Below are 14,712 nucleotides of genomic sequence, written 5' to 3'. Positions count from 1 at the left end.
GTTGGTGCTGACCTTTAAAGCCCTAAACGGCCTCAGTCCAGTATATCTGAAGGAGTGTCTCCACCTCCATCGTTCTACCCAGACACTGAGGTCCAGCGCTGAGGGCCTTCTGGCGGTTCCCTCCCTGTGAGAAGCCAAGTTACAGGGAACCAGGCAGAGGGCCTTCTCGGTAGTGGCTCCCTCCCTGTGGAACGCCCTCCCACCAGATGTCAAAGAGAACAACAACTACCAGACTTTTAGAAGACATCTGAAGGCAGCCCTGTTTAGGGAAGCTTTTAATGTTTGATGTATTACAGTATTTTAATATTTTTTGGGAAGCTGCCCAGAGTGGCTGGAGAAGCCCAGCCAGATGGGCGGGCTATAAATAAATTATTATTATTATTATTTATTATTATTATTATTATTATTATTATTATTATTATTATTATTATGTTTGCCAACGTGGTGCTCCTGCGTTCTTGAGGGCTTCTGTCACTTAGCCTCCCTACGGATCATCATCTTGAGCAAGAGAGCCCCAAACCACTGTCAAATCGCAGCTCACATCTATTAAAAAAGAACGCGCTTCCAAGCGGATCTGCTTGAATTCCATTGGCTCTTTCTACAGATCCTTTGCAGAAGTGATGAGTGCGTTTGTCTGCACGTGTGTGATAGAGAGACGCTATCTGGGAGAGAAGCTCAGGCAGTGAGAGTTTCTTCCCAGCCCTTCCGCTTTTAATTAGAAAGTTTTAATTAGCTGGGCTGGGGATTCAAGCTGGGATGCTCACCATGCTCTGCAAATACTCTTCTCAAACAAGCAGTTTCAAGCTTCTGGTCCTCATCTCCTCCTCCTTCGCTTCAACTGGGCTTTCCTTGTCATCCCATCAGTCATTTTGCCTCCCCCATCAGATAAGACTGGTCCCATTTTCCTTCTGGAACAGGGAGCATGGATGCTCCTAAGGAATGCTTTGGTCCCTGAAACAGGGGATCCAAAAGCTCTCCCCCTGCCCGGGAACAATATCGCAATAAACTAAAGGGCGTCCAGTTTTCACAGCTGCTGGGGGTGACAATATGATTGTACCCCCCTGGTTATGGCTTAAGGAGGACTCTTGCTCCCAATATTGCCCCAGCCTGTCCTGAAAACAGCCATCAAACAGCTCCTGCCCCCCAGCTCCAGTTCTTAAAGTCTTCCCAGCTACTTCGCTGCCATCTGCCCCTATCAAAGAATCCTAGAGGGACCCAGCGGGTCATCTAGTCCAACCCCGCTTCAATGCCTGTCCTCACCACCGCTCATTCCCAAACCTCTTTCTGTCTATCCTCCTGGTTGTCATTTGTGGGGCTCTGGGTCCGGCGTCTAAACATTCTGGCCCTAGATGCGTATTAAAATAGCCGTAGTAGACAGGAGTTGCGGTCATTACACGCAGGGCAGTTTGTGAGCTGATCGTACACTTCAGGGCTCTCTGCTTCCGTGCGGGCGGCTCGCTTTGCAAAAGCAAGTTTCTAGGCCTCATGCTTGCTGCTTTGAAAGGTGCTGCCGAAAAACCCCGAAGGGGACATGGCAATTCCATGAGGGTTTCAGCAGGCTGGCTTCACAGCGCCTTCTGCTTCCTAGTTTTAATTCCTTCGGATTAATTCCCACGGCTGGCCCCTCTTAACTTTTAATGCCCGCCATCTTCCTGCCGCCCCCCTCCCCAAGTTGGCTCTTTGAACGTGCCGTTTCCCACAACTTAACCTGAGCGCAACAGCAATTTTTAAGGGTTGAAATCGTCTTAAATATATCTGGCGGTTTAGTTTCTGGAACAACTCCAAAATCAGACGGAAATGCGGGGGGTTCTGCCCGACGACTCTGCACCAGTAACCCCCGGAGACACGATCTGACCGTAGCTGTCCTTTTTTTGCTTGATTGAGCCAGTCCGTTTTGCCCGTGTGAAACTATGAGAGACCAAATTATCTGGGTATTGAAGTCCTGGGCCTTTGCCCTGCGTCCGAACCGTGGAGGAACCCTTTCGGCCCTCTCTCCCCCCTGGACATCCTGGGCCCGGCTGTGGGTGGCTGGGGAGGGTCTCTCGCCTTCTCGGGACCCCCGGCACGCTCTCCTTAGCTGGGGCTGACCTGGCTGGAGGAAACCGAGGACACCTCTGTCTTCTGGGCTGAGCTGGACACGTCGGACTCGTCGGTCATGGGTTTGCCACAAACGGTCTCCATGATGCAAGCCCGGAACTGGCGAGGAAAGGGAGTTGATGTTAGCTCAAAAATGGAAAACGAGTGAGGTATCAAACAAAGAATAAAAAGGTCCAGTCATGGCGGACTCTGGGGTTGCGGCGCTCATCTCGCTTTATTGGCCGAGGGAGCTGGCGTGCAGCTTCCAGGTCATGTGGCCAGCAGGACTAAGCCACTTCTGGCGAACCAGAGCAGCGCACGGAAATGCTGTTTACCTTCCCGCCGGAGTGGTACCTATTTATCTACTTGCCCTTTGACGTGCTTTCAAACCGCTAAGTTGGCAGGAGCAGGGACTGAGCAACGGGAGCTCACCCCGTTGCGGGGATTCGAACTGCAGACCTTCTGATCGGCAAGTCCTAGGCTCTGTGGTTTAACCCACAGCGCCACCTGCGTCCTTAACAAAGAATAAAGGCAGCTTAAACTGATAGAATATGTGCAGCTTGCACATCTAGCATATAGAATAAGAGAGCAAGAAGAAAATACGTTTAAAGAAGATTGGAAAATGTTTATTGAATATATGGGGGCAATTTGACCAAACTCTGGGAGGCAGTGGAATACAGGAATGCCTGGCATGCTCTGGTCCAGGGGGTCACGAAGAGTAGGACACGACAAATGACTAAGCAACAACAACATGGGGGCAAACTGTGTGCACTTGAAAACGTTGGCAGCATTCAGATAAATTCAACAGTGTAAATACGTTTTGACAGATGTAATAATGGAATACTGAATGGTATAGCTTTTGTAAAACATGCAGGGATTTATGTTATGCAAAATGAACCATGGAAAGAGAAGAAGGGAAATCATTGATATTTTAAGGTTGTTTAAATGAATATTCTAAATTGTAAAACAGAAAATATTGTGTGTGTGTGTGTGTGTGTGTGTGTGTGTGTGTCTATTTTCCAGGGGTTTGATCCTGGAATGTCCCACTTTTCCTTAAGTGGGAAATATCAGAAAATATTGGAGGGTATGGAGTTATGCGATCCCCAAGTCAAAGAGACAACTTAGAAGACATCTGAAAGACACCTGGACTGCGATTAAAAAAATAAATAAATTAACATTTTATTGTGTTTTTATATCAGCTCCATCTGGTGCACAGGCTGAGACCATCCCTGCCCGCAGACTGCCTCGCCAGAGTGGTGCATGCTCTGGTTATCTTCTGCTTGGACTACTGCAACGCGGTCTACGTGGGGCTACCTTTGAAGGTGACCCGGAAACTACAACTAATCCAGAATGCGGCAACATGACTGGTAACTGGGAGTGGGCCCCGAGACCATATAACACCGGTCCTGAAAGACCTTAATTGGCTTCCAGTACGTTTCCGAGCACAATTCAAAGTGTTGGTGCTGACCTTTAAAGCCCTAAACAGCCTTGGTCCAGTATACCTGAAGGAGCGTCTCCACCCCCATCGTTCAGCCTGGACACTGAGGTCCAGCACCGAGGGCCTTCTGGCGGTTCCCTCCCTGTGAGAAGCAAAGCTACAGGGAACCAGGCAGAGGGCCTTCTCGGTGGTGGCTCCTGCCCTGTGCAACACCCTCCCATCAGATGTCAAAGAGAACAGCAACTACCAGACTTTTAGAAGACATCTGAAGGCAGCCCTGTTTAGGGAAGCTTTTAATGTTTAATAGGTTATTGTATCCGTATAGTTAAAGCCATGGTTTTCCCAGTAGTGATGTATGGAAGTGAGAGCTGGACCATAAAGAAGGCTGATCGCCGAAGAATTGATGCTTTTGAATTCTGGTGCTGGAGGAGACTCTTGAGAGTCCCATGGACTGCAAGAAGAGCAAACCGATCCATTCTGAAGGAAATCAGCCCTGAGTGCTCACTGGAAGGACGGATCCTGAAGCTGAGGCTCCAAGACTTTGGCCACCTCATGAGAAGAGAAGACTCCCTGGAAAAGACCCTGATGTTGGGAAAGATGGAGGGCACAAGGAGAAGGGGACGACAGAGGACGAGATGGTGGGACAGGGTTCTCGAAGCTACCAGCATGAGTTTAACCAAACTGCGGGAGGCAGTGGAAGATAGGAGTGCCTGGCGTGCTCTGGTCCAGGGGGTCACGAAGAGTCAGACACGACTAAACAACTAAACAACAACAACAGGTTATTGTATTTTAGTGTTCTCTTGGAAGCCGCCCGGAGTGGCTGGGGCAAGCCAATCAGATGGATGGGGTATAAACAGAGTTGCGATTCCCCAGCGATCTGACCCCTGAAAGCACACTCCATTGTCTCTGGGATGCCGGCAGTGAATCGCAACCTTGCAGCCCCGCCACGTTTTGCGCCCCTTTCCCTGCCTGCGGAGCGGCTGGCTGGCGACTCACCTGCTTGTTCATGAAGCAGTAAATGATGGGGTTGTAGACGCAGGCGGACTTGGAGAAGAAGGCGGGGATGGTGACTAATCGCAGGTCCAGGCCGTGGTCTCGGTTGTTGACCATGTACATGGCGAGCGCGGCATACGGGACGTAGCAGAGGCAAAACGACCCCACCATCACCACCACCATCCGAGAGACCTCCCGCTCGGCCTTCTGGGTCGTGGCCGACTCCTGCTGCTGAGCGGCTACCTGGAAAAGGAGGGCAGGGGCCCGGAACGTGTCGTTTTCCCAGAGCTGTAGCACTGTAGCAATTGGAAGGGGGCTCCCCAAAGGCCATCCAGCCTGACCCGCTGCAATGCTCGCTCGGCAGTGAACGGGTGGCCGATGCCCCCAGAACTACGCAGAGGCGTTCGCTCGGTGGCTATCGGCGGCCGGGCGGGAGCACCGTAGGGTGGGGTGCGGCCTAGCGCCGTGGGGGTGGTTCCATCAGCACAGCTGACGGCGGAACTCCCTGCCACAGGAGTGGCCGCCAACCTATCTGGCTTTGAAAGAGGATTAGACAAATTCGGGAAGAGTAGAGGGCTTCTGGAAATGGCAGCAAAAAAAAGCTATCCTGGTAGTTACTGGTGTGTTGTCAAAATGGGATTAGTTTGATTTCCTAATCAGCTGAAAGCATGATGCCAACATAGGCTGGGTGAATTGGAGACTTGAGGAAAGGTATCTGCAACGCTCATCCCGAAAAAAATTTCTATTCCCCATGCATTTATACAATTTCATCATTTGCTTGCTAGTTATCTCCCGCTTAGACTACTGCCATGCGCTCTACGTGGGGCTACCTTTGAAGGTGACCCGGAAACTGCAATTAATCCAGAATGTGGCAGCTAGACTGGGGACTGGGAGCGGCCGCCGAGACCACATAACTCTTGAAAGACCTACATTGGCTCCCAGTACGTTTCCGAGCACAATTCAAAGTGTTGGTGCTAACCTTTAAAGCCCTAAATGGCCTCGGTCCAGTATACCCGAAGGAGCGTCTCCACCCCCATCGTTCTGCTCGGACACTGAGGTCCAGCTCTGAGGGCCTTCTGGCGGTTCCCTCCCTGCGAGAAGCCAAGTTACAGAGAACCAGGCAGGGGGCCTTCTCGGTGGTGGCACCCGCCCTGTGGAACGCCCTCCCACCAGATGTCAAGGAAATAAGCAGCCATCTTATCTTTAAAAGACATCTGAAGGCAGCTCTCTTTAGGGAAGTTTTTAATATTTAATTCTGTATTGTTGTTAAAATTTGATTGGGAGCCGCCCAGAGTGGCTGGGGAAACTCAGCCAGATGGGCAGGGTATAATTAATCTATTATTATTATTATTATTATTATTATTATTATTATTATTAATTACAGACTGCCCATTTAGATGGTTGTTTGCACACAGCGAGAACAGTGGTAACTCGGGTTAAGAACTTAATTCGTTCTGGAGGTCCGTTCTTAACCTGAAACTGTTCTTAACCTGAAGCACCACTTTAGCTAATGGGGCCTCCTGCTGCCGCCGCCGCACGATTTCTGTTCTCATCCTGAAGCAAAGTTCTTAACCCAAGGTACTATTTCTGGGTTAGTGGAGTCTGTAACCTGAAGCGTCTGTAACCCGAGGTACCACTGTCCTGGGTTTGATCCAGTCGCAGGGGCCCTTGTCTCTTTAGCGTCTCCTAAGAAACTGCGCCCCTGGGATGCCAACATCCACCTGAGGTCCATCAGGGCTTTCCTGATGTACCTGGAAACTCTTGGGAAGAGGGGGTGTAGTAGTTAGAGTGACGGATTAGGACCTGGGAGAGACCTGGGTTCGAATCTCCACATGGCCAGCTCCCCAGGCGACCTCGGACGCTCGCCGCTCCCTGTCCGCCTCACCCTACCTCGCAAGGTTGTTGTGAAAGGGGTCGGAGGAGCTGGGCAGGAGGTACTTACGGCACGGAGGGCACCCAGGAGCTGTGAGTAGGAGAAGACGATGAGGGTGAGGGGCACGATGAAGCAGAAGATGAAGAGAAACCAGGTGTAGTATTCGCTCTTGTACTTGGTGCCAACTGTGTACCAGTCGGGGCCGCAGGAGCACTGCAGGCCTTCAGGGATGAACCTGAAAGGCAGAGGAGCAGGTGTCAGGGGAGGACATTGGCTTTGTAGGAGCATATTTCCAAAATATGGTTTTCCCAGTAGTGATGTATGGAAGTGAGAGCTGGACCACAAAGAAGGCTGATCGCCGAAGAATGGATGCTTTTGAATTCTGGTGCTGGAAGAGACTCTTGAGAGTCCCATGGACTGCAAGAAGATAAAACCTCTCCATTCTGAAGGAAATCAGCCCTGAGTGCTCACTGGAAGGACAGATCCTGAAGCTGAGGCTCCAAGACTTTGGCCACCTCATGAGAAGAGAAGACTCCCTGGAAAAGACCCTGATGTTGGGAAAGATGGAGGGCACAAGGTGAAGGAGACGACAGAGGACAAGATGGTGGGACAGTGTTCTTGAAGCAACCAGCATGAGTTTGACCAAACTGCGGGAGGCAGTGGAAGACAGGAGTGCCTGGCGTGCTCTGGTCCAGGGGGTCACGAAGAGTCGGATACGACCAAATGACTAAACAACAACAACAACAGCTTCGTCATTTCCAGGTTCTTGACCATCTTTGTCACCCTCCTCTGCACACCTCCCACCTTGCCAATATCCTTCTTATATTGTGGTGCCCAGAACTGGACACAGTATTCCAGGAGGGATCTGTCCAAGGAAGAATAGAATGGGACTATAACTTCCCTTGACCTGGACACTAGACTTCTGTTGATGCAGACGAGAACTGCAATAGCTTTTTTTGCTGATGCATCACATGGTTGGCTCATGTAGAGCTTGCGCTCCACCAAGACCCCTAGATCTTTTCCCCGTGTACTACTAGTAAGCCAGGTGTCCCCATCCTATGTGTTTAGGATGAGGAGATGGCATTGAAAGAACTGAGGAGTGGGGTTCCCATCCGTCCGGAATATCCCGGACATATCTGGAGGATTTCAGTCTGCAGAAGTGTCCGGGTGGATATCGGAAAACATCCAGAAAAATCCGGACATGGCAGCCCATGTCAGCAGTGCTGTTTTTGCCAATTTCTCATAAAAGCAGCTCAAAAACTTTTCACTTTTTGAAATATGGCAGCCCTCCTCAGGGGAGAACTCCCAGCAAGGGATCTGGGTGATCTGTTCAGCGCTAGAGGCAGATCCAAACAGCGTTCCAAGGAAGAACAGCATTTTCAACCTTTGCACCAGGAGCAAACTCACAACCGGTCCATAGACGTGCCATAACTAGCAGCCTTTCCCTCTAGAGTAGACCCTGAAGAAGAAGCGTCCTGTGTGACTCAGAACCTTGCTGACTACTTTCAGTCGCTCCTGCTAATAGCTACTGCACAGACCGTAATATACAGTTAGAAGAACGGGAGAGGTTGTGGAATGAAGGTGTTAATTTTACAGCATGCAGGACGCTTCAGGAAAACGTTACGGAAATGATGCATAGGTGGTGTTTGACACCAGTTAAACTGGCCAAAATGTACAGAACTAAAACTGAATGTTGGAAATGTAAGGAAAAGGAGGGTAATTTTAATAATAATAGACTTTATTCGCATTAGCCAACGGCCATGGCAACATAAAACAAGCAATATATACAAATAAAAAGACAGAAATGGGTAAAAAGGGCAATCAAATGACCAATATTATTGTTCAGATAGTGGCCCTTAATCTCATTGCACCCTCGATAAACCTAGCAAACTTTGCTGTTGTCTGACCATTTAGATCTGATAAAAGAAAAGGAGAGTACTTTTTACCATACATGGTGGATATGTAAAGAGGTAAAAGCTTTCTGGGAAATGATATATAATGAGCTAAAGGAAATGTTCAAAAACACTTTTGTTAAAAAACCAGAAGCGTTTTTTATTGGCTATAGTAGGTAGAGAGATACCGAGAGAAGATAAAAAATTATTCTTATGAGCAACAACTGCGGCAAGAATTTTGTTAGCCCAAAGCTGGAAACAATAGGAGTTACCCGCAAAATAAGGCGGATGAGGCTGATGGACTTTGCAGAACTGGCAAAACCGACGGGAAGAATCTGGAACCAGCGAGACCAAGCATTCCAAAAGGACTGGAACAAATTTATGTTATACTTGAAAGACAACTGGAAGCAATTAACATCACTGGCAGGGTTATCTGAAGATTTGTAAGATGAAATTGCTACCTATTCAGGTGGAGTAATAGGCAATGGTGTTACAAGGGTAGGAAACGAAGCGAAATGTAAAGATGCAAAGTTTAGTTTTGTGAACCATCAGACGGGAGGGAGGGAAGTCGTTAGGCTAAGACGAGCCAAAGAGATAAAATAAGAAGGTACGATGTTACGCAATGTGATTATATTCAGGTAAGTAGCCGTGTTGGCCTGATGCAGTCGAAATAAATAAATAAATAAGCAAAAAACTATCCAGGAGCAAACTTAGTTGGTACTGTTTTTGGGGGGACAGGTTTTGGGGGACAGGAGGCTGGTGGGTGTGGAGGACTCCCTGGTCCTGAATGGGGTAACTGTGCCCCTGAAGGATCAGGTGCGTAGCCTGGGAGTCATTTTGGACTCACAGCTGTCTATGGAGGTGCAGGTCAGTTCTGTGTCCAGGGCAGCTGTCTACCAGCTCCATCTGGTACGCAGGATGAGACCCTACCTGCCCGCGGACTGTCTGGCCAGAGTGGTGCATGCTCTGGTTATCTCTGGCTTGGACTACTGCAACGTGCTCTACGTGGGGCTACCTTTGAAGGTGACCCGGAAACTAGAACTAATCCAGAATGCGGCAGCTGGACTGGGGACTGGGAGCGAATGCCGAGACCACATAACACCGGCCTTGGAAGACCTACACTGGCTCCCAGTACGTTTCCGAGCACAATTCAAAGTGTTGGTGCTGACCTTGAAAGCCCTAAACGACCTCGGTCCAGTATATCTGAAGGAATGTCTCCACCCCCATCATTCAGCCTGGACACTGAGGTCCAGCTCCGAGGGCCTTCTGGTGGTTCCCTCATTGCGAGAAGCCAAGTTACAGGGAACCAGGCAGAGGGCCTTCTCGGTGGTGGCGCCCACCCTGTGGAATGCCCTCCCACCAGATGTCAAAGAGAACAACAACTACCAGACTTTTAGAAGACATCTGAAGGCAGCCCTGTTTAGGGAAGCTTTTAATGTTTAACAGACTACTGTATTTTAATATTCTGTTGGAAGCTGCCCAGAGTGGCTGGGGAAACCCAGCCAGATGGGTGGGGTAGAAATAATAAATTATTATTATTATTTATTTATTATTACTGTACAATTTTTAAAAATATTTTAATTTATTTTGAATGTGATTAGATGTAAAACCAATAAAAATCACACACACACACACACACACACACACACAGGCTTCCAGTCTATGGACCTTCTCCCCAATCTGGGCTTTGGAAGACCCCCTCCTTTTCCACCTCACCTGCTCCACCCAAAAAAGGGTGGGATTGAGACTCCGATGCCAATGAACCAAGTCGCTGCCACCACCAGAAGAGCGTGTTTGGAGTTGAAGCGGAAGTTCCCAAAGGGCTTGCAGATGACGATGTAGCGTTCGAAGGCGAGGAAGGCCAAGGACCAGCCGGTGACCAGCCCTGGGGTGGGTGGGAAGACAGAAAAAGACAAGGGTTGGTGAAGATCGGCAGCCGGCCAGGCCCCCAAGGGCACGACACGCAAGGAAAAAGGGATGGGGAGGGAGAAGGAAAAACGCAAGGGGAGGAATTACAGTCCTTCTGCATGCCAGTTGGTTGCAGCATGGTGCTGTCAGGGGTTATTTGGGGATTCTCTGGGCTGGACTAGATGAAGCTTGGAGCTCCCTCACAAGTCTCCAAGTCTATTATTCTGATATACCTGAAGGAGCGTCTCCACCTCCATCGTTCTGCCCGGACACGGAGGTCCAGCTCTGAGGGCCTTCTGGCGGTTCCCTCCCTGTGAGAAGTGAGGTTACAGGGAACCAGGCAGAGGGCCTTCTCGGTGGTGGCGCCCACCCTGTGGAACGCCCCCCCCCACCAGATGGGAAATAAACAACTATCTGACATTTAGAAGACATCTGAAGGCAGTTTTTAATGTCTGATGTTTTAATGCATTTTTAATCTTTTGTTGGGAGCCGCCCAGAGTGGCTGGGGAAACCCAGCCAGATGGGCAGGGTATGAACAATAAATTATTATTATTATTATTATTATTATTATTATTATTATTATTATTATTATTCTGCGATTGGGAGTCCTTTAAGTGTACTGAAAAGGCAAGGAAGAGGAGACGTGAACAAGAATCGCCAACAAAGGCCAGGCGTTCTTCCGCTGCCATTCCCTGCAGGTGAGGCTGGATGACCTTCGGGGGACCCAACCGACACTGCAACTCTATTCTACTCCGCTCCTCCTCTGGGGCTTTTACCTGCCACCGAGCCCAGGAAGGCCTCCAGGGCGCAGATGTGCCTGCCGAAGAAGAAGTAGCCCTGCGAGCTGGCCAGGAAGACGGTGAAGACAGAGAAGACACAGAAGAGGAACCCGGCGAAGGAGATGTTGACCAGGATATAGTTCAGCGGCTGGCGGAGCTTCTTGTATTTGACGGTGACCACCAGGATGATGGTGTTGAGGGGCGTCCCGGCGAAGAAGACGAAGCCCATGAAGGCCGTCTGGAAGTAGAAGGCCCACATTGGGGCGATGTGATACTGGGGTCCATCCCAAGGACCCACCTTGGAGATGTTCTCAAAGAGGTAGAAGTCTTCTTCGCCGGACATCGTCCCTGGTGGCGCCGCGGGGACCGAGATCTGCCCGAGGGGCCCCTGCCCTCCTGTTATAGGAGGACGGAGGGGGCAATCCACTTAGAGGCTCGGCCTGGGATCAGGCACTAATCCTGATCATCCCAGAGGCAAACTGGAGGATTGAGGGCATCTAAGACCCTTACCTGCTGTCCCTTAAGCCCCTCTCAGGGGATAATCTCGTTTGCTGTCCAGATCGGAGCCGATTGCGAGGGACTCTTCGGGATGGCAGAGGGCAAGGCGACGCAGAGCCGTATTTTCCCCGTTCGCTTCCCAGGAAGCCTCTCTCAAAAGCACTTTGTCGAATCGTAGAGTCGTGGACCCTCACCGGTCATCTATCCCAACCCCCTTGCGATGTGGAGAATCGCAGCTGTAGCGGAAATGACCGGGAAGATCAGAAACCAAGACGATAATAAATTTAGTAAAGGATGGTTCTTACTAAAAAAAGAACACTGTAAACAATTAAAAACGTTGGCAGGATTTTAAAAAAACCTGCTTGCAGTGTGACAAGAACTATGGTGAGAACTGAGCGTTCAGGAAATATGGAGAATGTTATACGATGCAGTCGGCAAAAAATAACTATGGAACCCATGGAGGGATGTCAAGGGATTCAGAGAATCCTATGTATTTTTTATTATGATTTACATGTGATTTTAATTGTTATATGTAAAACTGAATTCAAGAGAGAGAGAGAGAGAGAGAGAGAGAGAATCACAGCTATAGCATAGGAACCCAAATGGGATATCCAGAATTGGGATCAGAAGCTGGGGCGGCTTCTGTAAATTTGGGGTGTCCCGCTCGAAACGGGACAGTTGTGCTTTTTGCTTTCGTATCCCCTTCTCTTCTCCAGGCCAAATAAACCCAACTCCCTCAACGGTCCTCGCTCTCTCTCCCCATTCACTCTCCACCCCACTACTGGAAACTGAATTCCCTCGACTTTATCAATGCACACGTCGTACATTTGAAGCACACATTATTTCCCTCCGAGTACAGTCATACCTCGGGTTATAGACGCTTTGGGTTGTGTGATTTTGGGTTCCGCACCGTGCTGAACCCGGAAGTACTGGAATGGTCACTTCCGGGTTTGGGCGTTTGTGCATTTGCAGAAGCGCTAAATCGCGCTTTGCGTATGCACAGAAGTGCCGAATTGTGCTTTATGCATGAGCAGAAGTGCCGAATTGCGCAGACGCATGGGTCGCAGGTTGCGAACGCTGCGGGTTGCGAATGTGCCTCCCGCACGGATCACGTTCACGACCCAAGCATCCACTGTAATCCCAGGAAGTGTAGTTGCCTAAGGGTGCTGGGAACTGTAGCTCAGGCGGACTACAGTTCCCAGCATTCTTTGCAGGGAACGGTGTGCTTCATGACGATTTGTGCCCAGGATGCAACTGGGCTGGTTATACGCGACTGCACTTTTAATACAGTTCGTACCTGCGAAAATTTCAGGGCAGGCAGACTGCTTTAGATCCAACCAGTCCATGACCTGCAGTTTCCTGTTGAAATCCTGTAGCTATTTCTACCACAAATGTTTTCCACCGCGTTCTCTCCCCTGTTCCCCTTTAGATGCTCTGTAGCTCATGAGAGTCCCTCTAGACGGCAAGAACGAGTTAACATTGGGAGTAGCATTGCAGAACTACAAATAAAGTGGAATAATTTTATAAAGTGTTTAGGGAAGTTTCTAATGCTTGATATCTTATCGCTTTTTTATTCTGTTGGGAGACGCCCAGAGTGGCTGGGGAAACCCAGTCAGATGGGTGGGGTATAAATAAATTATTATTATTATTATTATTATTATTATTATTATTATTATTATTATTACAGTGGTACCCTGGTTCTGAAATGCCTTGGTACTCAAACAACTTGGAACCCAAACACTGCAAACCTGGAAGTGTTCTGGTTTGCGAACATTTTTCAGAAGCTGAACATGCTCTGTTTTAGTGTTACGCTTCCGTTTTGAGTGCCACACTTCTCTGTTTGAGTGTTACACTGAGGTCTGTCTGTTTTTGCTATTTATTTTGCCTTTTTGTTTTTGCGGCTCTTTTTTGTGTGTGACTGTGTGGAACCCAGTTCAGCTCCTGACGGATCGATTGTGTGACTGCAGTACATTGTTTATCGCTTTCATTTTATGGATCAGTGGCCTCATTAGAAAGTAAAATCCATGTTAAATTGCTGTTTTAGGGGTTGTTTTTAAAAGTCCGGAACGGATTAATCCGTCTTGCATTGCTTTCTGTGGGAAAGCGCGCCTTGGTTTTGGAAAGCTTTGGTTTCGGAACGGATTAAGTTTGAGAACCGAGGTACCACTGTATTATAACTTGCGAACTGAATGAATGTTGGCGTACTAAACTGCCTCATTAAAAGCACAGCAACAGAGGCTGGTTAGAAAGTTGGCAACCCAAGTGGTAGCGAGCTTGCTTGGGATTTTGGCCTCATGCTCTGCTTATTCCTCCACCCCTTTTCCCCACCCCGAATAAATGGGACTTTCCCCCCTTTAAGGGCAGAGGGGTAAATGTAGCTTAAGATGTGTGTTAAATTCCCATTTACTTCGCGGAATCCGTTCTGCCCAATTCTCCCCGGCGCCAAAGGGGTTAAGAGCTTTGCTCCCGAGCAATGTGGACATGAGCATGTGAGTGCCATATGGGAATGTGGCGCATCACCCTGTTCCTTGCCTGCCACATGCAGAGAGAAGGTAATTTGAGCCTGCAAATTACCAGCCGGCCTGAAAAGAACATCTGGAAGGACTGCAAGCAACTGGCTCGTTGGTCTAGGGGTATGATTCTCGCTTAGGGTGCGAGAGGTCCCGGGTTCAAATCCCGGACGAGCCCTACTTTTTGAACTCCGACTAGGCAAAGGAGAAGACAAGTTGAAACCACAAATGCAATTACCTTTTCTGAAAATCCAGATTTACCAGTGCAGATCACCCGGGGGCAATCATTTATGGCCGGCCTCCCCTTTTGGCCACGATCCAATCGCTTGCCGGCAAATTCAGGTTGTGCAATTAAAGTTGATTAGGGAGGCTTGTGCAACAAACCCGCTTCTCCAAAAGATTAAGAGTTTATTTATTTATTTTTAATGTTGCAATGCAATATATGAAATCTTTACATAATGATACATCTACATTATATTCGTAAATTTAACATTTCATTATGTACTAACACTGATCCATTTCTTATTCCTTGCCCTGTGCGTGACTTCCTTATTATTTTGTAACTTTATTATTGAGATTGTAATTTTTGTATCTTAATAATTGAAAGTTTGGTCTTATATATCTGCTTAGCTTAGCTTAACTTTGTGAAATCAGTCTATGCATATCAATAAATTCATGTTGGAGCATCTTTTGGCCATGTATTCTTCTACACAGTTCCATTCCTGTTTGAGATTTTGATTAGATT

General features: G+C 48.6%; 1 protein-coding gene across 1 annotated transcript; it reads right to left on the bottom strand.

Moving 5' to 3' along the window:
* Positions 1-441: 441 nt before the first annotated feature.
* OPN1SW (opsin 1, short wave sensitive) lies at positions 442-11,308 on the bottom strand. Its single transcript, XM_083461525.1, has 5 exons — positions 10,957-11,308; positions 9,989-10,157; positions 6,450-6,615; positions 4,511-4,750; positions 442-2,196 (listed from the first exon to the last, which is right to left on the bottom strand). The coding sequence occupies exons 1-5, from the start codon at positions 11,300-11,302 to the stop codon at positions 2,074-2,076; spliced, it is 1,044 nt and encodes a 347-aa protein (XP_083317651.1). The 5' UTR covers positions 11,303-11,308; the 3' UTR covers positions 442-2,073.
* Positions 11,309-14,712: the final 3,404 nt, after the last annotated feature.

This window comes from Podarcis liolepis, assembly GCF_965112155.1.
Source record: "Podarcis liolepis genome assembly, chromosome: 10".
NCBI classification, from domain to species: Eukaryota; Metazoa; Chordata; class Lepidosauria; order Squamata; family Lacertidae; genus Podarcis; species Podarcis liolepis.
This window is presented reverse-complemented; position numbering and strand designations above follow the sequence as displayed.

What these genes read in the sequence shown, in the direction of transcription:
- OPN1SW (XM_083461525.1), bottom strand. Translation starts at nt 11,302, where the DNA reads ATGTCCGGCGAAGAAGACTTCTACCTCTTTGAGAACATCTCCAAGGTG. An exon ending in CTTCCTGGGCTCGGTGGCAG is followed by an intron (nt 10,158 to 10,956) that starts GTAAAAGCCCCA and finishes CACCCACCCCAG; the next exon opens with GGCTGGTCACCGGCTGGTCC. An exon ending in TCCTGGGTGCCCTCCGTGCC is followed by an intron (nt 4,751 to 6,449) that starts GTAAGTACCTCC and finishes CTCCTTTTCCAG; the next exon opens with GTAGCCGCTCAGCAGCAGGA.